This window comes from Caloenas nicobarica, chromosome 2, assembly GCF_036013445.1.
Source record: "Caloenas nicobarica isolate bCalNic1 chromosome 2, bCalNic1.hap1, whole genome shotgun sequence".
NCBI classification, from domain to species: Eukaryota; Metazoa; Chordata; class Aves; order Columbiformes; family Columbidae; genus Caloenas; species Caloenas nicobarica.
The window spans coordinates 120,736,231-120,764,064 of NC_088246.1; the positions used below are offsets into that span (position 1 = coordinate 120,736,231).

The 27,834-nt window shown below is 40.8% G+C and overlaps 1 protein-coding gene across 13 annotated transcripts in view; it reads left to right on the forward strand.

Annotated features, from left to right (window-relative positions):
- Nucleotides 1–27,834, forward strand: part of DTNA (dystrobrevin alpha) — a 187,066-nt gene that overhangs the window by 118,596 nt on the left and 40,636 nt on the right. For 12 of the 13 annotated variants that reach the window (XM_065627642.1, XM_065627637.1, XM_065627630.1 and 9 more), the window contains 6 exons: nt 6,191–6,276; nt 7,809–7,963; nt 12,383–12,488; nt 14,943–15,109; nt 17,616–17,740; nt 21,838–21,918. In XM_065627642.1, the coding sequence (XP_065483714.1) occupies nt 6,191–6,276; nt 7,809–7,963; nt 12,383–12,488; nt 14,943–15,109; nt 17,616–17,740; nt 21,838–21,918 (720 nt within the window). Of the gene's footprint in view, nt 1–6,190; nt 6,277–7,808; nt 7,964–12,382; nt 12,489–14,942; nt 15,110–17,615; nt 17,741–21,837; nt 21,919–23,817; nt 23,933–27,834 lie in introns of those variants that run through there. The other variant, XM_065627641.1, reaches the window with a different exon arrangement.

Here is a 27,834-nt window from a genome sequence, read left to right on the forward strand (position 1 = left end):
TCACTCATAAAATCATCCTGTTATGTTTGAGCTGGGTTTACTCCTCTGTTTCTTAGCCTTGTTTTAAGGAAACAGTTGACCTGCAGAAATGCTGTCCAGACTTCTAGATGGATACTGATAAATTGGTTTTTTATGTTTATTGATTAATGTTAATGTGATCACATTTGATTCTATGAACACAGACAACAACCAAAAAACCCCCCAAACCCTAAAAAACCCACAACAGCTTTCTAAGACCAAAACAGTAGACCAAGATCAAATAGCTCTTTGGTATAAATGAGAAGGCTGTTTTAAATGATCATAGATATCTTTGGTATTTGTGGCTACAGAGGGCGATGGCTACTCCTGCTGTATGGTGGGTATAGAAAAGGTTGTGCAGTTTCTCATGCCCCATTTGAAATGCAAAGAAAGATAGTGCAGAAGTGGAGTCTGCAATTCGATATATATGAAAGGACCACAAGGGACAAGTTAATGTGTGATTTAAAATCTGGTAGGCCTACCACCGTCTCATTTATTTAGTTCTAGTTAATATACACTGCCCTGTGTCTGCTGTGCTGGCTGAAGATCCTGCAAGCTTTAAATGGAGCTTCTTCCTTCGTTTAGAGCTGCTGGAAACCTGGCAGGTTTCTCTGCCTTCTGGAAGGGAGTATTTCTCTAGGCCTGCAATACAGATGTCTTCTTGGGAGCTAAAAACTTAAGAGGAACCATGGTGCAATGCCGTGGCATGTGGGCCAGCTTGCCCACTGCCTGTGCTGAACATTCATCCCAATTTTTTGATGATTTTTTCACATCCATGGGGATTTGTTAGGCCTACAGATAATTATATTTTCTTGCTGCTCAACCCTGAATAGAAAAAAAGTGGGGAAAAATTATCATGTGTAAGATTTCATGTGACACTGACTCCAGTGCTCCTTCATGCTAAGCCAAAACCAAAGTGCAAACTTATAAAACTACAAGTTAACAAGTTCGGAATTCATGAATAGAAATACAATTCAGATTAATTGGCTGTTAGTGTGTGAAAGTCAGCATCATGTGCTAGTGGACCCCAGCAGACCAAAACCAGTGAGCAGAATGAGGCGGTTGGACTTTAAAGAACTAGGACAAAAACATGCCTGATTTGTGGTTTTAAGCGCACATGAAAATTGGGCAATAGCTTTAACTTCAAGGTCTACGATGATTAACTGGCTTTATGAAATAAAAGCATACTTCCTACACTGGCATACAGTACTTTATAAAAAGATGACAAGTTCAAACCTCTCTGAAAAATTCATCCCAGGCCAGTGCCAAAGCCCGTGCACGCAGCCGGGTAGGACGTCAGCCTCATTCAATTGAGCCGTTCCCAAAAAGACTCCTTTTAAACAGACTGTAAAATATTCTGTGCTAAATCATCTTCAGCACTGATTCAGGATTGCAATGCAGATATTCCGGCTGCAGAGCTTAACTGACAAGATCATAGCTGATTTTCGTCTGTCCCTTGACAGAGGGACATTGGACAGTAGGACAGTAGGACATTGTCCTACGAATGGAGCTGTGAGCTCTGGGCTATTGGAACAGACCAAATCTACCCAGAGGGGCTTGACTTCTACAAAGAAAAGAGGAAATATTCATGCCATTGTTTAATCAAATGCACATTTGAATCATACTGAGTTCAATGCATAAAGATGTTCAGTATCTTTTTTGAAAGTATAAATTCTTGCTCATCCATCTATTCAGAGCTGTTAAGTGTTTAATTCCTTCTCTTTTCCCCCTTTGCTAATCATTGAAAGCCGTACAGGCCAGCTAGCTTGTATGAGGGAAGTCCAGCAAAAAATATATTTCAGAGATTTGGTCATTATGAATTTTGCCCTCCTAAATGAAATAATTTTGCTTGATTCCAAGAAAATTTCTTCTCTGAAACCTGTTTGTGAAAATGGGAATTCATTATTATAACCTCTGACATATCAGAATTGGCTGCCCTGATTAAAGTGAAAAAAAAAGAAATTTTGTTACATTTGGAAAAAAAATCTTAAAGCATTGGGGAGGCACCACTTCATGCCTAGTTAATGAAAAGAATCATATTTTCTCCATGTACATTTCATGGGACACGTTTGCTGTTTCTAAAGATGTGATGTTACTTCTTTACAGCTTCCCCCAGCATATGGCTATCTCAGTAGGAATATTGCTAGAGATCCTGACAAATGTCACTGTCATCCATTTGGTGCCACGCTCCTTGCTGATGCGAAAGGCAAATTCAGGCCCTGGAGCTGGACGTGGCCTTGTATGGTCTGTGGGTTTTATCAGGCGGTCCCTGGGGCTTCCTTGCTCTGGGGAGAGGCTGTCTCTCTCTGCAGCCACATGTTTGAAGAAGAAACCTTCTGCTCTGCTCTGGTGTCTAAAAGCGTGTCACCTCCAAAGGAGGTGATTCTGCCCCTCTACTCTGCTCTGGTGAGACCCCACCTGGAGTTCTGCATCCAGCTCTGGAGCCCTCAGCACAGGAAAGACATGAACCTGTTGGAGAGGGGCCAGAGGAGGCCACCAAGATGATCAGGGGGATGGAACCCCACGCCTGTGAGGACAGGCTGAGAGAGTTGTGGTTGTTCAGCCTGGAGAAGAGAAGACTCCAGGGAGACCTTATTGCAGCCTTTCAGTACTTAAAAGGGCCTTATAGAAAAGATGGGGACAGAATTTTTCGCAGGTCCTGTTGCAATAGGACAAGAGGTAATGTTTTTAAACTAAAGGAGGAGAGATTCAGATTAGATTCAAGGAAGAAATTTTTTGCAATGAGGGTGGTGAAACACTGGCACAGGTTGCCCAGGGGCAGTAGATACTCCATCCCTGGAGACATTCCAGGCCAGGCTGGATGGGGCTCTGAGCAACCTGATCTAGTTGAAGATGTCCCTGCTCATTGCAGAGGGGTTGGACAAGATGATCTGTGAATGTCCCTTCCAACCCAAACCTTTCTATGATTCTATGATTTTTTGCCCTTTTTTCCCCAAGCAGCAGGAGACAGCCTTAAGCCCTTGCCATCATTCCCTTTCCTAAATACTCCATCCTGTGTTGTTACTAAGTCCACATCAGCTTCAAGGTTTGCCTTTGCCATCATTTATGCTTCTAGTGCTTTTCTGTAGGGACCTGAAGAATAACCTCAGTAAGAGAGATGCTATGTAAAATGAAAATATTCTCTGCCCTCTCCTATTTCTGCTAGTAAAATTTATATCTCTTTGCATTAGCCAGCCTAAAGCTTCTTTCAGGGAGCCCCAACTTCAGTAGAGATCTCTGTGCTGCTGCGAGCCACTGCTTCAGCATTTGCTTTTACAGAGTGAACACTGAGGCCCCAGTGCTGCCAGTCAAGGGTGTCTGTAGTGCTTAGACATAGCTTAGGGCACTTCTGGATCCAAATTATATTGGCGAGTCTTAGGCCGATTATCCTGTCCATTATTCAGTCATATTTATTTATGTATGCATGTGCGTATATTTATGCACACACACACACACACACACATATATATATATAGAGGGCAAATTGAATTTATACTAGCTCTAGTGCTGCTTTTATGAATACGAATGACCAATGCAAAATACAGTGTCAAAATTTATCGACTCAAACGAGAGATTTAAGAGATAAATGAGATCTTTTCTTTTTCTGTTCCTCTGTTTCATAACCATTTGAGTATGGGAAAAGCCGATGGCTCTGGGATGGAAAACTGAAGGCAAGTTGATATGTGTCTGCCCTTCAAGAATATAATCCTATTAGTAAATGTAACTAAACCTACTGGCAAAAATAATCTAAATCTGAAGCACTTCAACATGGGCTTTATTTTTCCTCTGATTCTTCCATTGCTTCTTAATAACGCTACTGCTTCCACTTAGCATTTATTTTTCTTAAGTATAACAAGTCTTTTAAAGGCAGGTGAAAACCTCATGATGAAACAGTGCAGAAAAAGTCTGAAAGGTCTAAAGGGTAGCACACACAAAAAGAATACGAAACAACCAGTTTCTCAGCCATAACAGTGCTAGGTCCTGGTTTACACAAATTGGAATCCAGTCACCAAAGGATGGAAATACAGAAGTCTGGAAATTCCCATACTATTGTTTTAATCTTATGAAGCCAATGAAAGAGAACACAATGTAATGAAAATGTGCATGAAAGCCAGCATTAAAGAATATAGTAAAGATTAATTTCTTAATTATTGAAGTAGTGGATTTATTTCTTTTTTTCTGAATATCTAGTTGATTTTCTGACAAAAAGCATAATTTTAAATGAGTCTAAAGAATATTTAGAATTAATATTTAGAATCATGGGTTACACTGATGTAGAACTAAATCCAGTTCATCGAACTTTAAAGATTATTAGCCAGCCAAGCTTAGGGAACTGACTCATATTCTAAAACCTGACTGACTTAATGAACGTAGCAGTGAAGCACATAGCATGTGTTAATGTACTGACATGAGTATACCTTTCATGTCTACTACATTTGTATATGTTACAAATATGTTATTAGTCTGGTTTGGGGTTAGCAGAGAGACAGACACAGTCACAGGCTCTGTGTCTTTCCAGAATCAGTTTATCTTTTAGTTCTGATGAGACACAATCTTCTTCAGTAGAACTATGAGTGACAATCAGCAATTTCAGAAATATTCATGAAGACCTGAATTTCTGTATATTGCTATTGCCAGTGCGGTTAGACTATCTTATGTAAGACATAATTTTATATATTTTAACAGGAAATCTCTTATAAACATAATGTTCCCTGCTAAAGACTGAACGTCACAGAAACTCCACTTCCAAGAAATGACTCAAAACTTTATTATCCTGTTTCATCATTAGCCCTATCAGTAGAATTTAGAAAGAGACGTGGGTACCACTTCGCTGAGCAAACAAATATTGGGTGACTGTCTCTTTTTTAAAGCATAATGTCAACATGTTCTCACTGATGTCATTAAACAGGCTATTACTGTTAAGTAATGCTAAGGATTTTGGATGACAGATAAAAGTTGCTTCATTACAATTGTGGACTCTTAATGCCTTATAGTAAGACTCTGAGAATTCCAAGAAAAAACACATTTCACTGTTCAGATACCAAAAAACCCCATTAGAAAGCAGATGAACTTAAGAGAGCGTGGTCATTCTCATCGTAGGAAAGGGACCGAACATCACAGCATTTTTGTTCTTCCATTCCTGTCAACACTGGACTTAGTTTAGTCTTTTAGGAGCTCAGAGTGTGTTGCAGTGTGTGAAGCTGTGTATTACTTATGCAGCTCGAATACACCAAGCTTTCTATAATGGTGGGTAATCAGTAGGGACCATCATGACTTCAGAGGGATAAAGGGGACAGGATGAGGAGCATTACGGTTAAGGCATCACGTGCTTCAAGACAGTCGAAGAGTTGGCAACATACCAAAGGTGAACACAGCATCCCAAGAGTGCAGTGTGTGGTCTGATCCTTCCAGGGAGAAAAAAAAAAAAAAAGTCTTTTCTTTTTACCTGAAAGTGGCTGGATTTACAGCAAAAACTATGTCTTTTTGCCCCAAGGCATATTTCTGTGTGCATTTGAGGTTTAATAGTATTATGCATTTTAAGTTGGAAATAGAGAGCCAGGCATAGCCTCAGCTTGAACAAACCAGGGACAAGACTTTTCTATATATCACAACAAATGTTCTTTGTTCATTCTGAATGAAGGTATATTCCCCATTTTTCATCAAAGTCCTTCTTAAAGGTTCGTGGCGGTCAGGTGTATCATTTAAAAGGCAATTGTTGGAACTTACTAACAGGTACAATACGCAGCCTGTGAGATTGCGTGAACCCTTTATGTTTTTTCACTTTAATTCCCAGTGTTGATTTTTGCATTTATTTGCACTCTTCTAGAGACAGAAGAAATATAGTGCACTTAGGACAGGGAGACCCTGAGTGTGATAGATGCCTTCCAGTGCTACTGTAGCACAAATAGGAGTAATAATCATCACCTTAGTGTATAATGAGATAAACAGTTTAATACTGAGCTTCTTATACATAATAAATCTGTTCTGAGATCTTTACAGAACAATGTACTGATGTGTGTTCCCATAAAATAAACTTTGATTTTAAAAGTCTTATTTCTTTGTGTGGGAATCCACTTGTAGTGTACATGACAATATGTCATGTCAATGATACACATTTTAAATGGAAAAAGGTTCATATTATACAATATGTCTACTTTCTACTTCTGAACAGGGAAGGACATGGTAAAATTTCCGTTTTTGCTGTCAAAATGGCCTTGGCAACTCTTTGTGGAGGAAAGATCATGGACAAATTAAGATGTAAGTCTCTTGGGTGACATTTCTTACCTGTTAATAATTTTTGTACTTGGAGAGATAACAGTAAAGGTAGGAAAAGACAGAAGTAGGATAAGTTATAGTTTCATGGCTGGGTTTGGGATTTGCACTATATATATCTCCAAGTAAATCCCACTAAATGTTTAGCTGAACTTCACAGCTGACTTCATGTTTTCTTAAGCCAAATTGCATATATTGAGGTTCTGACTGATGGATTTTATTTTCTTGGGGGGGTGGGATGATTGAATTCAGAGTATAGGTGAGTGCCTCAAATATTCAACATCATGAAGTATCATTTAGCAATTTCTTTAGACTGTTTTTAATAACATCTCTCTCATTTCACACTTAGAAGTACAATATATTTATGCACTATTTATATTTCTTCCCATAGGGCACATACTAATTCCATCTGTTTTAGAGAACAGATTCCCATTTCACAGGGTTTATTCTCAGTTCCCCAATAGCCAAGGCGTAGTTTACTTGTAGCTGTAGTGAAAGACTTTCTGTTCAGTGCTATGATGTCTGCAGCTCAGGTCCAGAGCACAATTTTTCAGACTTTTTGACCAAAGGATTAATGTCAACCTTCAGCCAAAGATAACTGAGTTTACAAATTGTTGTTGATGAGAGTAGATATGTAGAAATCCCAGGTGCTAATTCAGTCTTCTAAATTTGGTGCCATTTTTAATATATTTTTTCTACATAGAAACTCACATACAGACTGAATTAAATTATAAATTATAAATTGAACACTGTTTGTTCCTTAGTCTGCTTTAAGAATAGGAGCAGGGTCCATCCAGCGGAACGCTGGAGAATGATGCTGATTTTTCAGATCAACAGTCCCAGAGTCCTGTTGTCAGAATTTCCCTTCCAGGTTCATGGAAATGAAGCAGCTGACATGACAGCCTGAAAATTGATAATCGTTCCTTGGTCTGTGATCCCCTGCTAAACTTTGGATAATTTTAAGCAAGGGGAAATGTAAAGGCTGAGAAAAATGCATCTCTGGAATAATAAAACTGTGATATTTTTATACATGAACAGAAAAAGAAAAAAATGTAGAAGAGTGAAAAGCAATGCATTTGAAAGAGTTTCAGTGCTTTGTGTGTCCAAAATAATAATAACTGACTTAATGAACTCATTGTCAAGATTTCGATTTGACATGGTAGGCTGGCAGTAAGCAAAAGGCTGATGTTGTGTATCTTGTCAAATTAGATCCTTCTTATCTGATTAAATTACTGCCTCATGCCATGCATCAGACTTTGCATAAAAAATGACCACACACAATGAAAAAAAAAAGAGCAGGAATATTTTAATGTCAAAATCAGCTACTTTTTAATATGTAAATTATTCTCTTTGTTTTCTATTGAGAGGGATTATAATTAAAGATGCAGTAGTAGTGGGGATTTCCATAAGCAGAACATCTTGTTTAGCACTTCTGGTTCAAGTCAGATGATACTGAATTCAGAGCGCATCTGTAGCTCTCTCTGGAGTTGCTGTGTCCTTGTCTTTTCCCCCTTCAGATATTTTCTCAATGATTTCCGACTCCAGTGGCGTGATGGTTTATGGCAGATACGACATGTTTCTGCGGGAGGTTCTCAAGCTGCCCACGGCTGTTTTCGAAGGGCCTTCATTTGGTTATACTGAGCAGTCAGCAAAATCCTGCTTCTCCCAACAGGTAACTGAAGAGTGAGCATCCTAGACACGGGATCTCAATCACCCTTCTGAGCAGGCCAAGACATTCTTCCACTCTTACGCATCTGTGCATATTCGCCCAGAAAACACCTGGCTGGGTGGAAGGCAGGTCCACTTTGCCGATTTTGGGCATGTAGGTTGGGTGCCTTCAATAGGAAGCGAGTCTCTATAGCTTCCCCATCTGGTCACGGAGAAGAGAGAGGCTTACTCAAAAAGTAATTCAGAGCAGGATCTTAGCCTACATGTTCCTAAATTAGGGATCCTGAGGAGACCAGCATCCTAATTTAAGCATCTAAGTTAGATTCTTACATTTAGGTGATATAAATACCCAAGACATGCAATCCTCCACTCCAGTTAGTTGTTGTTACTATAAGTGTACGTGAGACTTTACCTTTTCTATACAAAGCTGAAGTCCCACTGAAAAATCAAACTCCATGTTTTCCAAGTGTTGATGTACACACACAAGAAGTTTACGAGTGAGAAGGAAATTGCCTTACACCTTTATCGAAAACGGGAGTCAGTAGATATTAGAAAATCCCTAGTCTCTTACAGATAACATCAGTGAGATAGGGTCAGGAAGGCAATTAATTTATCCTGAAGAAAATATGAGATTTTTCCTGAACTCACTGGCCTCTGATGGTGCACTGAGTTCAGTACTTTGCCTGCAGCTAATACCTGCACTTCCAAAGATCTCGTAATTGGGGCTGGTTGTCCACATCTCCAGTGGGGGATGAGAGAATCCCTCTAACTCTTGCTTCACATCACACTGTGTAATTCCATAAAGTAAGGGAAGATGCTGAAACTGGGAAAATGTTAGAAATAAAATAGTATTTTCCTTCTCTTTATCCATCCATTCACTGACTAAATATCATTGAACAAATACGTTGAATGGAGCAGGAGTAGTGTTATTTGCATGCAAAACAGTCTTATTTTTTGTTTTCCCTCAGTTTGATCACTAATCAATGGTCACTCCAGTCAGCTGAAAGGCATTATTAGAATTCATTTATGGAATCGTCTCCCAAATAATTTTAAATCGTAATGTTTGCAATATGTGAAACGAGTCTTGTTTCACACAGGGTGACTTAAGACAGCACTTCATCTTCTATTGAAGAATTTACATAGTAAAGTGACTTTTTTGTAGTTTTGTGTTAAAGTAATAAACGACTGCTCTTGTATGGCAAGAGAGCATTCAAGCTTTGCATGTTGGAGGTGCTATATTAAAGATTTAAAAAGAAAACCTCTTGAAAACATGTCTTTCAGGCCTCATTTTCTATTTAAGCAGCCATCAAAAATGGCACTTCCATTGACTTTGCATCCAAATCAGTGGACCAGATGTACCAAGATACCTTAAGAAAGAGTCTCCAAACAGGCACTGGTGTAGGTGCACAGCAGATTTACAAAGCTGCTGTTTTGCATCTGTAGGCAGCCAAGTGTTCTTGTAAATCTAGTCTTACTTAGATTTACTTTCTATCGTTCTCATTACGTCCTCACTAGGGATGAACCAGAGTTTTGTAATGAGACTCAAAACAACATATCCCTGTGACACTATGATAAATGATGTTTACAGTCTTAGTTACACCATTAGTCATTCTTTCACTCTCTCGTATTACCCTTAGTGTTATCAAAAGTTGCTGCCTTGGGATAAGTTTGTCACTCTCTCTGTTGTTCTCAGTATGGATCACTTTTGCTTACCAGAAGCCATTCATTCCCCTGATACATGGATTCTTCAATTTCATGGAAAGAAAAATTTCTGGGAATGATCTTCTGCTCACAGTATCAAATCCATTGCAGTTTGCATCTGAAAGGATTTCTCCTGTCGCAGAAATGTTTTATTATTCCCCATTGTACTGGTTTACTTGATCAAACCATTTATTTTCCTCCATCTGTGAACCAGTGGTAGATTGAATAGCTATTCAAAATAGAAACAACAGTGCTTCCTCATCAGCAAATTTATGGACAGAAATGCCAGAACAAATGACTTAATGTTTCAGAATACAAATGTGTGGATCAAAAAGGAGTTTTATCACCACTACTTTCCACCATAGGTAGGATTAATGCAAAGTTATTCTGTATTTGTATTAAAAAGTGTTGTTATTATTATAAAAAACACCTTTTATTTCTCTTTTTTGATCCCAAACTAAAAAGACAGACAGTAACTTCGTTTTCTTAGCACTTCGCTAAGTGTTACTCCACAAACCTAGACTCCATATGCATGTAGCATATATTTAGAAAACAGGTTTCAGTTTCAACTTTCCCAGCAGCTGAAAAAAAAAAAAACAGCAGGAGGAAAATGTGCATTTTAAAATGTATGGAAATTGTTCTGCTGGTGTCCTTTTAAGGGACTGTGCTCTCTCTAATCCATAAAATCAGTGACCACCAGCGGAGTTCAGCCATAAAGCTGTCAGTGAAGCTAAGCTGCTTCAGTTGGTGCAAGTCAGGTTTTAAATTATAGCTGCATTCAAGAGCCTGTTCCTTTGTGGAAGAGCTGTTCTTGTCCCCCCGTCTGTTTGCTGCCTTAGACAGGTTGTGTGTTTGCTGCCAACTTATCTGCCTTTGAGAGCGGAGGGAAGACTTAAGGCTGCTCAGCTCTGCAGTACGGGGCACTGAAGGACCCTTCTTTTCCTAGAATAAGTTCTGCCTTCTCCCCTCGGTTCTGCTGCAGACAGCACAGACATTTGCTGGCAGTGCTGGTCAGCAAAGCCACGCTAAACATCCACAGCAGGTCTCCAAAAGAAAGATCCTGTTCTGTGAGCTGATGCTTGTAGCGTAGGATGCCTGTTTGGGAAGCGTTTATCCACTCTCCATGGCAGGGAAGATCATTCATACAACTAGCAGGTGGCAGCTGTTTGACTGGACCTTCATACTGCAGATATTGTTGGGAAAAGATGGTATTTCAGTGAGATTTAGAGCTCATATTCCATCTGTTTCCGTTTGTTAAAAAATCAAGACCATTTTCACAACTAGCCTAAAGTCTTTTCTCCTAGGGACAAATACTTTTATATATTCCCCAATATCTGGCAATATTTCAGCCCTGAGACTGCTAAAGACTGAGCTGTTTTCCACTGATCACTCAATGTAGAAGAGAAATAATGATTTTCTTTACATCTGGTGGCAATTTATGTACATGCAGCACAGACACTCCATTTGGAAATCTCAGCTGTTAAAAGCACTCCACAACATGCAGAGATGATACACATCACTGCATAGCTGCTGTTTTGCCTCCTCATGGGGTAACCACAGTTCTTTAGCAAGTTAAAGCAGTAGCTTATGCAATCAGATATGAAAATTTAGCAATCCCTTTGGATATGGGGATGCTACTTAAATATGTATATCTATGAATTAAGTCTGCACACATTCTCAACAGGGCTCAATATTTTTGCATCTTAATTTTATTTTAAAGAAAGGCTTGGTTGCTGATTTCTTAAGGACTGTCTGTCTCGTGGGTTGGACTAGATGGTCTCCACAAGTTGCTTCCAACCTTAAACATTCTGTGATTCTGTCCTTGACTACCCAGTAGCTGCATGCTTTGGTACACACTATGTAGCCAGTATACGACATAGGAAAGAACAAGTATTTATGGTGGAGTTATCTCAAGCTGACATGTCACCTATAGGTCTGAAAAAAATAAATGAACTAAGATTTGTGATGACTTTTTCCAGACACCTAAGAAACTTAAGGCCCTGGATTACTATTTTAAAATCAACAGGGAAATTTCGAGTTTAAATCTCTTTGAAAGATACAGGAGAGTAGATCTTTAAGTTCTTACAGGTGTGAAGAGTTTAGGAACAGTCACAGTCCCTGAGTGTGTGCAGATGCAACATCCCACAATCAGAGCTCACCCATAACTAGTTGTCATCACTCAACAGACAAGCATAATTTCTTAAATTATAGTAACACAGTTGCCTGCGATGGTCTCTCCTTACCCTGTATTTGTTTTGAAATTATACTCCCTTGTCATTATTTTCTTTGAGTTTCTTTGTTGGAGTACTGTCAGTGACTTTTCATGTGAAAATTCGTAAAACGTAGCAATACCCTGCATGCATTCATACTTGTTATGGGGTACTCAAAACACATGAGAACATGAAGAGTTGAATGCCAACCTTATTCACAAAGCATGTTCAGGCAGTGACTTTAGAAGAGAGTCTTGAAGTGAACAGGAGCTGGGTGTCTCCAACCCAGCGTTGTGTGAAGGACCGCTAGTCATCCATAGTTTACACTGTAACACTAAAAATAGTCTGGAAAAATCTTTGCTAGTATCGCTTGTTCTTTTTAGTAAACCAGGGCTACAAGTAGACAGTGTCTGAAACTTGTTTCTGAGTGTTTCTGTAAGGGCAAGATAAAAATAATTTTGTTATGTCTAATTACTGATTCTTTGTGCATGTTTGTTTGCTTGTTTGAGCAGAAGAAAGTCACATTAAACACCTTCTTGGATACTCTCATGTCTGATCCACCACCACAGTGTCTAGTGTGGTTGCCACTTCTGCATCGACTGGCCAATGTTGAAAATGGTAAGTAAGAGATGTTGCAAAAAAGAGTTACAAGAGTAAACTTCTGTGTGGTGATTTTCTCACTCTGTGGATGGTTTTGTAGGAGCTACTGTTCTGGGTTCGTTGACTACATGTGCTGTTTTTACAGTTGCTAGTAGAATATTTAAAAAATACTGTTGGTGATTTGGCCAGGAATGTAGCTTAATTTTTGCTATGCTCAGGAAGTTATCCTGGTCATGTCCTCTCCTCCTGTGCTTTGGATAAGCAAAGAGTGACAGGACTTGATCCGTTCACACACTTATATTTGGTAAACTATCAAGGCCACAACTTTTGTTAGGTATGACATACGGCAGCAGAGAAGGAACAGCTTGGCAGTTTCTGTTCATGCAATATTCTTGGCAGAAGATTGTCCAGTGCAGTGCAAAATACCAGCCAAAAGGTCCTTATGAAGGATGTCCTCCTAAGCCTACACTGCCACACAATATACTCTGAAAAGGAAGTTCCAGGTTCATCCTTATCCTTTGCTTGTGTGGAAAATGAGGATTTAACTGTGAGATGCTTCTTTCTCTTCAAGGGTTGCCTTTCCCCAAAATTATCATATCACAGATTTTAAGACAGGAAGGGATCATGAAGATCAACTCATTTGATTATCGCACAATGCATGTTGCCTGTTCCTGGACAGTAACATCTTCCTCAGCTTTCCAACTTCTTGAGCACCTGGGGGAGAGTTCACAGACTCACAGATGTAATCCTCCAGCCAAACTCTTCACGTTCTCTTTTTGTAGAAGGTGCTGCCACACTGAAAGTGCAGGGGCTTGTGCATCTCATCTCACCGTGTGCACCACCAAATCGTAGCCCACAAACTCTGTACAGTTTCTCATGTAGTTCTGGAGTTCTCCAGCTCCAATGCAGCCAGCTTCTGCTGTCCAGAAGGATCAGCACTGCCAGTAGTAAACAGAAAAAAAAAAAAAGAGAGACAAGAAATGCTTTTTTACTGCCTTGTTTATCTGCGTGTACTTGTTCCTAATGGGGCATTTCTTGCTCATGATCATCAGGAGGCAATGATGCTGACAGTCATTATTCCAACACTTTAGAAAAAAGGAAGATTTAAAAAGGGAGGAAGTTTATATCCAAAAAAATTTATTTAGCGAGATAAATAGATTTTTGTAAACAGTTTTCCAGCCCAATGTTTTGCCTCAGAGATTGTTGTATAAGAGGCTTGTTGAATATTCCTGTATTGTTGCTGCCTTGAAGGTTTGCCTCTAGCATAACTGAAGCTTTGGGACACTGCACAGAAAAAGGATTGAGGAGGACAGGAAGAAAAGATCATATATACTCACCCTGTTGGGCAATAAATGTATTTATACCACATTTCCAACAAGAAAATGGGGCTGGTGGAAGGGGAGGTATGCAGCCATTTTTGGTGATAAAAGGAGAAGGAAGTTGTATGTGTTCTTGTACCTAATAAATCCCTCTTCCACTGAAGGGCACCAAGGTGGGTAAGGTGATGTTCCCAAGTCCTTCTTGGCTACAGAGCCACCTATCTATCCCACCTTTCTCAGGCTCTTGTCATCCATCCCTGTCCCTCACCAGCTTCATATCGTTTCCCAGCCTAGAGCACTAAGCCTTCCTGCTGTGAAGTTCTGGCAACGATTAAAACCTATGTGCATTTAGCACTGATCCAAATCCTCCCAGACTGAACCTTGTGACAGAAGAGCAGAAGGTGTCTGGGAACAAGGAGATGTTCGGTACTGCGTGGTAAACTGGGTACATGCTGTAGAGAGGAGAAAAGAACAGAAATAACACTTTTGCCAGGAAGGGGCTTCAAAATGTGTGCTCGGTGACTTGAATCCTCGTTACTATCTGCTCCTGCATGGAACAGAGAACAGGGCCACACAGAGGCCTTCAATGGCCAGCTTTCCAAATCTGGGCATCCAAAGCTAAGTGTTCAATTCCATATATAGATGCTTAAATGATGCCAGTTGTACAGATGTGAGAGCAGTAATTAAGAGACAACAACATGCCTAAGGACATTTTTGTGCTTCCAGTAATCAGACAGCCGAGATTGACTTTTCCTCTGAGGCACACGGCTTTAGCTCCTCACAGCACAGCAGAACATTCAGCTTCCCCCAATAACGCAGCTGAAGGGTGCCGTGGATTTTCCCACGTGTGAATTTCCTCTGCCAGATATTCTGTTAGACACTGACCACATTTTTCGCTGCTGTGAGCAGGAGGTGCAGGCACCAGCTCAGCAGTGACGAGGACTTGGGGGCCCAGTGTAGGAAGCGTTGTCCGTGACTCAGCACAGGTTGAAACTCAAGTTTTCGTGGGTCAAAGCTGCGGGCAGCATCCAATGCTGCAGATCGCCAGAAACAAGGAAGGGTCTTGCCCTTCAGTTTGGGTCTTTGTCCTTAAACTTCTGCTGGGGGTTTCTCTGCTTTGGTTTACGGTTCGGCGTTTCTCTCTCCTGCACAGTCTTCCACCCCGTCGAGTGTTCCTACTGCCACAGCGAGAGCATGATGGGGTTTCGCTACCGCTGCCAGCAGTGTCACAATTACCAGCTCTGTCAGGACTGCTTCTGGAGGGGCCATGCCAGCGGTTCCCACAGCAACCAGCACCAAATGAAAGAGTACACGTCATGGGTAAGGGAAGGCTTGTGCCTCGCTGCAGACTGCTTCACCCTCCAGCCGAGGGAGAAGCCCCCGGCCGCGGCTCCGTGCAGCCGTCCGGCGCGGGGAGGCCGGGACCCAGGCTGCTGGTTCAGATCAGCGACTCTGTCAGGGGGGCTCAGGCCCTGGGAGCCGTCAGGAGAGCGCAGAGGTGGGAATGGTCTTTTCGGGGTGAGGTTCTGGGGACCCTGTGGTGGTGCGTGCCGGGGCGGGGGGCAGTGCAGGAGGGGCTGGCAGCAGGATGCCAGGCGCAGGGCAGCTTCTCCCATCCCCTCAGGACTCACGGTAAAATTGTCATGGGCTTGCTCTGTTTGACACGCTGTTGGCTACGTGTAAATGAAATGGTGAATACTTAATGCTCATTCATCGATATTTTCAGTCGAGTGGCTGCAGCATATGCGTAGCATTTGAGATGGTCCTGGCACTGTAGGTTTGAGCCTGGTCACAGGCTTAGATCCGCAGTAGCGTTTACTGTAGAGGAAAACACACTTCACCCTTCTCGTTGTTAAGCAAAATGATTCAATGTCTTTTCTAAGCTGGAAGAGAAGTATCAACAGCTACTTTAACCCTCTCTAAAGGGCATCAGACCTGGGGACTAGGCTCTCCATGGACTGGAGCAAAGCCCCAACAGAAGTGCTTGGTCACAGAGCATCCCCATCCTTCAGGGGTCAAACCAGAGACGAGCAGAAAAATGCTAACTACTCTCAAATATTACAAAAGCATATTATTATAAAAAGGAAAGAAAACAAAATTATGCATATAGCAATGGCTCGTGTTTGTACAGCACTTTGTGTGTATTTTTTAACAAAGTTCTGAAGCTTGGTTTTCTGTGGATGGAGCAGGCAAGGGTTAAATTTGATGTAGTTTGCTTTGTATGCCAGTCACAGGGCCCTGCCATGCCTCCCAGCAGATCTGGGTCTGTAATTGTTTTTGTGGGTCCTAATTGCTGCTTGTTGCTTAGACAGAAATGGCTTGAGTTTAGTCTCTGAGTATGAGAGTGCCCACTATGTAGCTCTGACTCCATTCCTAATAGCAATTTGTGCTATAAAATCATTTTTTTGCTGCAGCCAGTGAGCTGTAATTGTAGGTAGGAAGTAATTTGAAAATTTAAGAATTCCGCTTGGCAGAAGACAAAATGTGACTACATGCCTGGTGGTTTTAAATGTTTCCTTGTGAGAAACAAATGTTTTCCTTCAAGTTTGCAATTGCATTTCTGTAGCATTCATTAGCATTTGTTCAAACCAGGTTAACACTCTCCATTACGCATCTGTATCAAGCTCCACACGCAGATTAAAGTTGTTCATGGGCACAGTGGAACTCAACTCATCTGAATTCAGAGTGAAATCACATTCATAAAGAGAAAAAGCCTGAACTTTACATATTTAGGTTGCAATTCTGTAATAGAAATATTTCATTATTGTCTTGATTACAGTCATAACTTGATGTTTGTGCACATACATAATACTACTCCTATTAAGTTCCAAAAAGATTTTTAAATTTCAGTGTATAGAGCTGTGTTTCGGAGGAGGAGACAAGTGTAAGGATCACTACCCCTGTTTACTGGCAGAGAAGCTGAATCACAGAGCAGTGGGTTGGATTCCCTGAGAATCTCTCACACCACCTAAAAGACACCCAAGATCTCTGAGCCCCTCCTTAGAAAAGTGTTCAACTACAAAAAGTGTCCAAACAGAAGCAGAAAATACTGATCATTTTTTTTTTGGACTTACTGATGGGATCTCAGAGTGAAAAGTGTGCTTCTTGCACAGAGCCTCTCCATCTTTTGGTGACAGTGACATCTTTTGGTGTCAACCTCTTCTGCTGCCCTGTCACCATGATGGGGCAATTCCCACCATGTATGTTTCTGAAATTTCCCGCTCCCCGATGCGGCAGGGGCTGCAGCGGCCATGGGAGGTGGAAGAGGAGCTTTATAACAGCAGCTAAGCAATGCAGGGTGCTGATGCTGAGGACAGAAATTCTAGCGAGGAGAAAGAATACAGCAATCTTCTGCCTTGCCCACAACTTATGAAGGAGACAGTGTCCCATATGGTATATCTATATGGACAGGCATACACAGATTTGTTCTGCTTGCACTCCCAGCTGGAGAGGTATGAGCCAGCTCCAGTCGAGGCCACACTGACTTTGTGCTGTCCTTCATTCCATACTGCCCGAGTGCAGCATTTCCAAGATCTTAGCCACGACAACTGCACCTGTCCATATAGATACACGCTGCCAACTGCATGTGTCCATATAGGTGTACTCCCCCGAGCCTATTCTAAAGGCCCCCAAAGGTGAGGGTAATCTTTCCTCCAAACTGAGCTGTCTTTTCCTTACCAGACTCTCACAGTGGGAGGGGGGCAAGGGGGGAGTCAGTCAATACGTATGTAAGCTGTAGAGCTTCCTGTTGTTTTGTGCGTCCTACAGCAGAAACAGTATGCACCTTACTTGTCCAGATTACCTCTACCTTCCTTGTTCCTCCCAGAAATCACCTGCTAAGAAGCTAACTAATGCACTTAGCAAGTCTTTAAGCTGTGCTTCCAGCCGTGAACCTTTGCACCCAATGTTCCCCGACCAGCCTGAAAAACCTCTAAACCTGGCTCATATTGTGTAAGTATCTGTGTGCTGTAGCGAAAGTAAGCTTCGTTGTAGGAGTTGCTTACACCGAGTGTAGATGCTATATCTCTGAACAAAACGAGAGGCAGCTGTGGCATATCAGGCTCGATGCATCACAAGTACAAATACAGCAGAAAACTTCTTCAAGGCGTAAAAGAGTGCTTTGCTCTTCAGACACGAGGTGTCTCTGACAGATATATAGAGCCAAATCCCTGTTATGCTCGACTGTCAGTTAAAACCTCTTTGTGGAGGTGTCATGGGAAGGATGATGTTCTTTGGAAGGAACCATCCAGAGTTGGATCTGCTGAGCTGCCCCGCTGCAGTGTGTAGTGTAAAAGCCTGGCTCTGCTGGTGAGGCAGCGATCATTTCCCAGGGCAGATTTTGGCCATCCTTAAGAGAAATGGGAAGAGACAGAGAGCATGAAACTGAAAGAGAAGCCTCTGTTCCCTGTTGGCTGGAGGCCCTCGAAGGCCTGGGGGTATGGCAGAAGATAACGGGTAGTGAAAACTAGGCTGCTGTGTATGGATTAAATGCATTTAGGCAAGGCAAGGGGAAGGTATCGTAATTGAGCAGGATCCGTTCCAAAGCTTTGCTGTGAAATTAACACCTTCCCTTCTTCCTAACTATACAGGCATAATTTAAAGTGATTGGATGTGAGAACGAACAACCATCTATTTTGTTTTATGATACAGTTTCTCTTTATTCATAGATTAAAGGCAATATAACTTGGCAATATATATTGGCTATAATGATACGTGAGTGAAAAACCTGTAAGTTGTGGAGGTAGCATGATCTACAGCATAACTCACATAAATTAACTAAGGGGAGAGGTATGCTACAGTACCTCCTTGGAAATGTCTTCTCACTGATGTGATTTTTATTTTTAAACATAATGGAAGTTGAGGGAAACAGCTCTGGGCAGGAATCCAGGCAAAAGGAGTTTTATATGTGCGTTTAATGGAAGAATTTTGGCAACAAAACAATATCCTTTTATTAGCTTCCAGCTTAAGTGGGAACAAGTGCTCTCTGCATTACTATACAGCCTTTCCTTTTCTTCATTCTTCCACCTTTGAGTAGTACCAGACAGAAAGACTGCCTGGTTTTTCTGCTTTACTGGTGCCACACAAAATTTTCAGCTAAGTGAGAAACACATCTAAGGCTCATCTGGTGAAGTAGTTATCAAGGTGCCATTAATCTGATGGAGGAACTCCTCCCCTTCCCCCAAATGGGGAGGTCATTTTTCCATTCTATGCTTAAGATTATCAACAAAAAAGAAACACCAGACTGCAGAGATGACAAATGGCATGGCCAGTGCATCATGGAGGGATTTTTAGAGGCATTCTGCACTGGTCTGACTTCGTTTCCATCTTAGCCTGTGGGAGCATTATTTTTGACACCAGTGTGAAGAGGTTAGACCAGCATGGAGCACTTTGGAAAATTCCTCTTGTGTAATTTGGTTTATTGCTGTGGGTATGTGTTATGCCATAATGTGCATTTGTTATGTAGCGTATTTCAATAGTATTGAGTGTTTTCTGCCTCCTTGACGAAAGTTGATTTGAGTATCATCAGCTCCGAAGTTTAGAAATAACCTCAGAAGGATATACATTTATAGTCAATAGCTGAGTTTTCCTTTGCTTTACCATCAAGTCTGCTGTTCTTGTCGTATCACACAACTGTATATGTATGTTCGAACATCCCTTTGATATTCAAGCTGAACCTGAGAAATGTGACCATGGGCATCAGCCTTTAAGGAACTTGCCTTGGGAAAGCTCAGATTAGTTTAATAGTAGTTTTCTTCATATAAGAATTGGCAAACTAATGCTAATCACAAACCTTAGCAAAGCCTTGGAGTTTGTAGACATTTGTACACAAGAGTAACTTTGCATATTTAAACAGCATCAATCACCTTTTATACATAGAGGCTCTCATGCTTTTTGCAGAATCAGGGTCATAAGAATGGAGTATGCCCAATGCACGACTTAGACCATATATGTATTAAACTGACAATTTAATTAATGATCTCTTTTCCATTTCATTTTGGCTGCAAAAGAGATACTTGGTGAGTATTTTTCTTCTTTAGTACACTTATTGGAGGAAAAAAGCTTGGAAAAAAAAATGTGATAATATTACCAATCCTTGACTTTTTGTCAGAGTCCAGAACCAAATAAATAATTGTCTTTGCATACAGAGACGGTGAAAGGGAAGACCTCTTTTGGGGGTTAGAGACTTTCCCTCGCACCCTTATTGTGAGATAAAGCCTAGAGAAGACATTAACCTGCAGTGCGTCTGTGGTGATCTGCTGAGGTCCGTGGGTGCCACGTACTTGCTTCCTCCTCCCTCAGCAGAGGTGAGGTGGCTGCAAGGCAGAGCAGAGGGATCGCTCCTCCTGCCTCTTTCCCTGGGACAGCGTTGAGAACCAGCCGCTCCTCCCTTCGCCTCTGTTGGTTAGGACTCCACAGCCCAGGGTTGGACCCATCTTTCAGAAACCACGGCACGTGCCCGGTTTGTTTTTCAGTGTGTTCACTGGCCAGCGATTGCACTGAGAAAAGGAAAAATGCGGTAGTCGCATGTAGTTGGTATGAACTGTTTCTCCTACATCAATTACCAGCTTACAGTTCCCAGGCAACAAAATACCAGTTGCTTACCCATTAATCCATATTTCAAGACTCGTGCCACAGTGACCTTTCCAGTGGATTGGCTCTGATCAAGGCCTCATCCAAGCTCTTCCTACCTCTGATGAAGGAGTCCATGAAAAATAATATTAAACACTTCTCCATAAGTACATAGAGCACAAGGTGCTGCTTGTCAGATTCGTGACTGACCAGAACTGAAGTTTTTCATGTTGGTCTACAGACACATGGTTAGGCTAAAACTATATTTTCATATAAAGAAATAACATGCCAAATCCTAGATCTTTCTATTCCCAGTTTTAAACTGCTTATAATTGGTGTATTTTCCTGCTGAGGAGTCTATTTGGACTTGTCAAAGACCACATTTATGCCTGTTTTCTAACAGTTACAAAATAAAGAAAACTTAGCTTAATCGTTCACTTCTGTGCAGAAGCGGCTTTCTTCTTTTCTTACAAATGGTTTGAATGACCGGTTGTCTTGCATAGTTAGAGCCCAGTAAATATTTTGTAGATGACTACTGTATTTTGATTTGCACATTTGCAGAATTCAGAAAGCAAAACAGATCTTTCACAGAGCTTAAAGGGGATATTAGCCAACTTGAAATCCAGGCAATTTGAAATGTGAATTATATATGGCTTCAGGTTCTGGTCTTATCTGATTGAAAAGCCTGTGGTTTTTAATAACAGATTTTTTAGTTTTTCCAGAGTGTCTGTATCTTTTGCCCAATGTTGCATAAGACGTCCATTAAGAAGGGGAAATGTCTACTTAATGGATACAGGAGAAAAAATTATGCACAAAATATTTTTTAAGAATAGACAATAGAAAAAAGCAGAGGAAATATTCCATCTCATTTCATTTTTAGTAAGAGCAGGAAATAAAGAATGTAATAATAAAACCATCACTATTAATGGGTCCTCTTAAACTAGATACTTACTTTAAATTTTGATGTGGGGGTTGAAAAGCTTTGCAGTTAAACCAGTTTAGTACTACATGTGTTTTATGGGACACTTTGGTCACTATGTGGATGTGGTAGCCTGGAGCTCCCGCCGGGGATAACCTCATGAAAAGCTGTGTGACTTATTGGCGGTGACCCCCCTGCAGACCTCCTTGCTGCCGCAGCGCTCAGCCTCGCTGGCTGGAAGCAGCAGCTACACCTTGGACTACAGGCTTTGGAAAGGAAAAATGGCATCACGGTTGTTTTGCTAAAGCAGGGGGAAAAAATCAAGCAAAATGCTTAAAACTCACCTCGGAACACACAAAAGTGTTATTTCCTTTCAGTGTGTTTTTATGCGCTTAGAAGCACAGCATCTTTAATTCAGAGCTATTGCTACTTAAAGCAGAAGATGCCAGTAGTAATGTTACTTTAAACAAGAAACTGATTTAATTCTCTGTAAATGCTGTTGCTGATGAGTTTTCTTTTGTCCAACATGAATGCAACTGGATATTTTGCCTTCTTCTAGGCCCCCCCGACCTGTAACCAGCATGAACGACACACTCTTCTCCCACTCCGTTCCCTCAGGAAGTCCTTTTGCAAACAGAAGGTGAGTTCTTACTGTAATTTAAGTTAAACCATTACATCAGGGTGATGAAGGTTTCAGTTTTCAATTCCCCCCTCCCAACTCCCCGCGCCCCCCACCCCCACCCCGGGAAAAAAAAAATCAAAACAAACACCACAAAACCAAAATAAAATTAACAGACATGAGCAGAAAATGCCTTGGTTAGTTTGGACTGATACCAAGATATGTAGATGGAGCACTGCCATTAGGGCATCCCAAACTCCTCACAACAGAGAACAGAATTTCAGTTCTCATTTGACCCATTACATCCCACTAAATGTGTTCACATGCAACCCAGGCACCCTCCCCTAGGGGCTGAAAATGGGCTGTTGGTGAGAAGCTGTTTTGTAGCAGCACTGTGGGAACAGAAACTGGGACGCACCGTTGCCTGCTGGGAATGCCTACATCGTACTGCAAGATAGGAACACAGAGAAAATGTGTTCATCCTTGCAAGATAGAGCAAGACATCCTTACTCCTGTTAAACCATTCAGATTTTCATTAAAAGTTACAAGAGAGAAGGAGTTGTCTGCCATTTGGTGACCCTTCAGCAAACAAACCAGAGAGGAGTGGTCAGAAACATTAATCCCAAAGAAAAGGTGCTTGCAGCTGAGTGTGTACATTTTGGCTCAGTATTTTGGCTCATACGGCCAAAATATTTGTGTAACATTTACTAGCTGTTTCACCCCATCTATGTAAGCCTACCAATGCACATAGATGAGAAGGTGGCAGAAAAATAACATCCTGCTGTATTGGGGAAGACGAGTGATATGTTTTCCTTGAGTGCATTTTATTGCTTGGTTCCTGCTGCACATGTCAGTGCTTTGACCTTCCCAAATAACCAAACACAATCTTGGGGTATGCATGGCTGCATTTTTTAACACCAAATTCAAACCTGCAGTGTACCACACTGCAATGTCAGAGTCAGGAGGTTTTACTATTACTTCAGTTTGTTGTTACCTTAGTGCAAGTAGCTCATGGGTGTGACTGAAATTCTTTTTGAAAGCCAGTCCCAAAGCCGCCCCCACGACCAGATCTGCTGCCTGTACAGTGAGACTGCAAATGAAAATTGATTTCTGTTGTTAGGGTATATGGGATTTTATGTGCCAGGGCAAGGCAGGATAATCTATTTTAGCCTCAATAGGACAGGTCATTAAGAGCAATGTGTTTAAGAATGTAGCTGTTGCTTTTGTTTATCCCCAAGAAGTCCCTGTGTTGTTCATTCAACAAAAGTGTGCTTTGCCATTTAGGCCAGGGACTTGTAGTAATAATCACAGCACTATCACTGTGCTGCTTGTTTTTCTTTATGTATGAAAAATTCCTGATTATTTTACTTCCGTGTTCTTTACTTATTCAACTGTCTGTCTTTAACTGTCAGGATTAAACGTACATGATTCCTGAGCCGTTAGAATTCCTTGTCTCCTAGCAGAACTGCTTGATGGAGAATCCCCCAAAAGCAGGAGACAATAAAACCCACCCAACCCTAGGTACCCAGGCTTCCTTGTAAGTGGATAGTATGACATCCTTATGCAGCAAAAAGTTTCCGTGATGCAGCAGCCAGTTCTGGCTTTTTTAGGGTTAACAGTACCCTGATATGTGAAGCAATTCTATTGCTTGTATATTAAAAGTTTTGTTACTTTTGTTTCATTGACCTGGCAGGATTTTAAGTGCTTGATAGCTTATTCTCGTGATTTTTATTTTCATATCTTATAAATTTAATTTGTGTCTTTTTATTCAAAAGACAGAGCACCTTACAAACTGTCAAGTCAGTATTATTTCTAAATGGTTGCAAATTGCATTTATTGTTATAAGCCCACTCTGAACACACTGCTTTCTATATATATTTTGGGGGATATTAACGAAGTTTCGTTGTTTGAATCATTCAGGTTACTTGGGGGTATAAATGCAGCCAGTCCTGTGGCTGATGAGCATTCTCTTATAAAGCTGTATGTAAATCAGCTTCACAACAACTCACGGTCAGTATGAGAGCACTAACCCACTAATCGCCGTAGTTCTGTAGCTCATGCACTAAATCATTAGTGATTCTGCTAAACTACTGAAGATATTCTTTAAGGAAGGCTGTGATGGGCTAGAGGGTTTCTGTGGCTCTAATTAGGCTTTTGAACAGACTTCCTGCTGGCTCTGGGCTTTGCCAACTTCTCTCGCTTCTGCACAGCACAAATCTTCCATTTTACCCTTTCACGTGGGATTAATATTAATGTATCTAGGGGAAATCAGAAACATTGTTTTTGAAAACTGAAAAAACTACGCCTTTATGGTTTCATCATCAGTGTATGGCTTGCCTGTTGTGTTCTTGGCTGAAGAACGAAAGAGGCTTGCACAAGAGCCTGGAAACGACTCCAGGTCTCACATCCAGCCTCCTCTTCCTCCTCCACGGCTCTCGCTGCTGGGGGTTACCGTCCTGCAGTCGGTGACACTTGCCAGTAACCTGCGCAGAGCCCTTTGCTTTGCTTTTCAAAACGACCACAGAAGACGCCAATCTAAATCCTACTGAAGCTAATGAAGATTTCCCATTTATGTAGCGAGCGCTGGATTTGGATGGATGCCTCTGGTTGCTGCACCTGTTTTCCAGCGTTCCCTCTCATGTTAGTGACCTAAAGGAAGAGCCTATTTCATTCTGCATAAAAGAAATATGCAGTTAGATAAGAACAGTTTCCTCAGTTTTTTTACTGTGGAGTGTAATGACCTTTCATTTTTTCTTTTTTGATTAGTCCATGAGCATTAGTTATAATTCAGTAAGAAAGTACTGAGACCCAAGGTACTTTTCTGCTAAATGCTGAGTCTTTCAGTCTGCATTAGACTAATAACAGTATCTTCATTCATTCGTTTAGGTTTTACTATTATTATTGCCCTGGGAAAATCAGGCCTCATTAGTGGAACCTCATCCTCTCATACATCAGAGAAACTGACTTTGACAGCCGTGTTTGCAATTGTGCTGATTTTATATTAAATGCTCCATGATTCATATTATAATAAAAATTGTGCGTACTCAGGGTAAAATTTCTAGCTGAACATAATCAAAGCTAAAAGCTCGGCTAGCTGTGTTACCACTGCAGACAACTTATGGTTACTTTAATTTGTGTTGCCATTTAGTCCAGAGGTTTTAGACAGCTTTAAAAAAAAGTTTTTATGTAATCAGAATGTTTATGCACAGACTGTCATTTGTAGCATTCCCATGGTATTTGTTTTGGCTACTTGCGTTCACATAAGAACATAACCATTCGCAAACAGTTCCTCCCTGTAGCAGCAAATGCTGAATTCAGCACACCGACTCATTCTACTGCTGGAAATGGATATGGTATCATATGTTTGGCACAAAATCATCTTCGTTTCTGATTCATGGGTGAAAAGGGGAAATGAACTGGCAAGAAGAAGAGTTTTATTAGAAAAAAGATCTTTGCTAACTAGTAAATAAAATGGCAAATTGTGGGGAACAGCTGAAAATACAACATTATATGTTCTTTGCCATTTAATTGCATCTGAAGCACTGATTTTAGGTGGCTGCATGATTACTCCAAAGCTCAAAGGAGGTTGGATTCACACTTTCCCTGGAGGTGCTTCTTAGTTTCTTCAATCCACTTCAGAATCAAAATCCCTTTAAAATTTCTCTGCTTGCCTTGCTTAGTTTGAGCCACCATGTCCACAAGAGAGCTCTCATGAGGAGTTTGGCATAAAAATTACAAGCAACTTTCTTCTAAATATATGTAGCATGCAAATTGATATCAGGATTCTCTGTACAGTCCAAGAACAACTTTAAAACACATTAGGAAAGATGAAACAAAAAATCCATTATCTTCTCCAAAATACCAAATCAGTCATTTGCTGCGCTACCAGCTAATATGTGATTAAAACTGCAAGGTCTGTAATTTTTTACTGTAGCTAATATTCAGTTTTTAATCTCACATTTGTTTTTGTCATCACCGATTACCTAGAGGGCAGCAGAACAAGGGAATATTGTTGCAGAGGAGGTAATACCCTTGCAAACCCAATGGATTGAATATGTTATATCAAAGCAGGTAAATTGAGCATTATGTAAAGTTCTGTCCAGTCAAGAGGAATAACTCTATACCCTGAATTAATGTTTTCTTCCTTATTTGGATTCTTTTGTTCCCCAGCTGCAGTCCGTCAGTGCTGCCTTAAGGAACATAGCTACCATAGTAATGGATACGATCTCTTTCTTAATAAAAGTCTTCTTTAAGCTATTGAATTATAGGGCTAAGGTGGGATAAGATGAAACAGAATGTTTTTTCTCTCATTTTTTCTCAGCCTCCCCCCTCACAGCTAATACATTTAGTTCTTCTAAAGGTGTAATAAATTGGAATAAATGGAGTGATGCAGCACATTCTGATGAATTTGAAATTACTTGGCAATTTTGTGGTAGATGGAAAGAATGCACTATGGTACCAAATTCCCATAGCCAAGGAGAAAGTGAGTCTTACTTAATGTTGAGTCAGAATAGCTGATGCCTTTTTTTGATCTCCACATAAAAGCTGAAAAGAATTGGATATTCTATCTGGGCATAGTGAGAGATTGGGCCAAATTTCTCTACAACAGCTAACTTTGGGCAAAACATACTGGTTGCTGCTCTTGTCCATGTCTCTCTCTCTAAGGAGTGTGATAGACTTGAACTGCATGTTTCCTGCTTATGTTTTCAGAACAAGATGAAAATCCTCCTTATTTCATCAGCAATATTCTACCTGCTAAGGGAAAGGTTTATATGTCAGATTGTTTATTAGCTGGGTAAACACTAAAGAGGATATAATATTTACACCAGTACTGTTAGGTCTACAACTTTGCGGACATCTGCTCAGAGTTGGAGGTTTTGCCTCTCAATTTAGATGAGGAAGCGTTCTTTGGCATCTTACAAAATGTTCCGTGTTAAACAGGGATATATCTTTAAAATATATATTCGAGTTGGTAGGACCCAGAGAAATTCACTGTGGCCAAAACAATCTCTGAGGTATTAGGTGTGTTTTGGGGAATACCTGGAGGATGCAGGAAGATGTAGAAGAACAAGAAGGACAAATGTCAGCTCTTCCAAATGAAGGAAGGTTCAAGGCAGAAATAGGGACAGAGATTGAAGGCATTATGCAAGAGACAGCCTAACCTTGGTATCCAAAGATACTGAAATTATGAAAGGATTAGTAAGCACCTGGAGGATAATAAATCAATGAGAAATAGCCAGCATGCATTTGTCAAGAAGAAATTATGTCAAACCAAACTAATTGATTTCATTGACAGGATGACTGCTCCAGTGGGTAAAAAAGAAGCAGCAGATATGATACAAGCTGATGATACAAGTCCTTAAAAGGACTTTTGACATAGACCCGTGTGACACAGAAGTACCCAAAGGAAATATGGACTAGAGGAAATTAGTATAAGAGCAACACCAAAAATCAGTAATTACATTTTCAAAAGTTTGCTGTTGGTCTAGGAGGGGGACATATCAGCTGGCATTCTTGAAGGTTATCCTAAGTCAGACGCTGTGGACTACTTCTTGTAATGACCTAGTCGGAGCAATAGAGTGAGTGTATGCAATTTTTAAATGGTACAAAGGTTGAAATAGTTCCGGGAAGGAGTGCTTGGAGAGCAGTTTCTAAATTAAAAAATTAGCTCAGTTGCAATGGTAGTAATTGATGTCCAAATGATCTGAAATCAGAAGAAACTCAGTAATTATAAGGGAAAAATGCTGTAGCAAGGAAGAAAATAATCAAATAAAAGATGGAGCATAACTGGATGGACAGAAATATTTTAACAGAGGACCTAGCAGTTGCAGTGAACCACAGACTAATTGGAGTCAGCAATACAATTGTTAGATTGCATCTGACCCTGGGACATCATGTGGAAAGCCATTAAAACTCATTCCCTGGAAGAGGAGACAG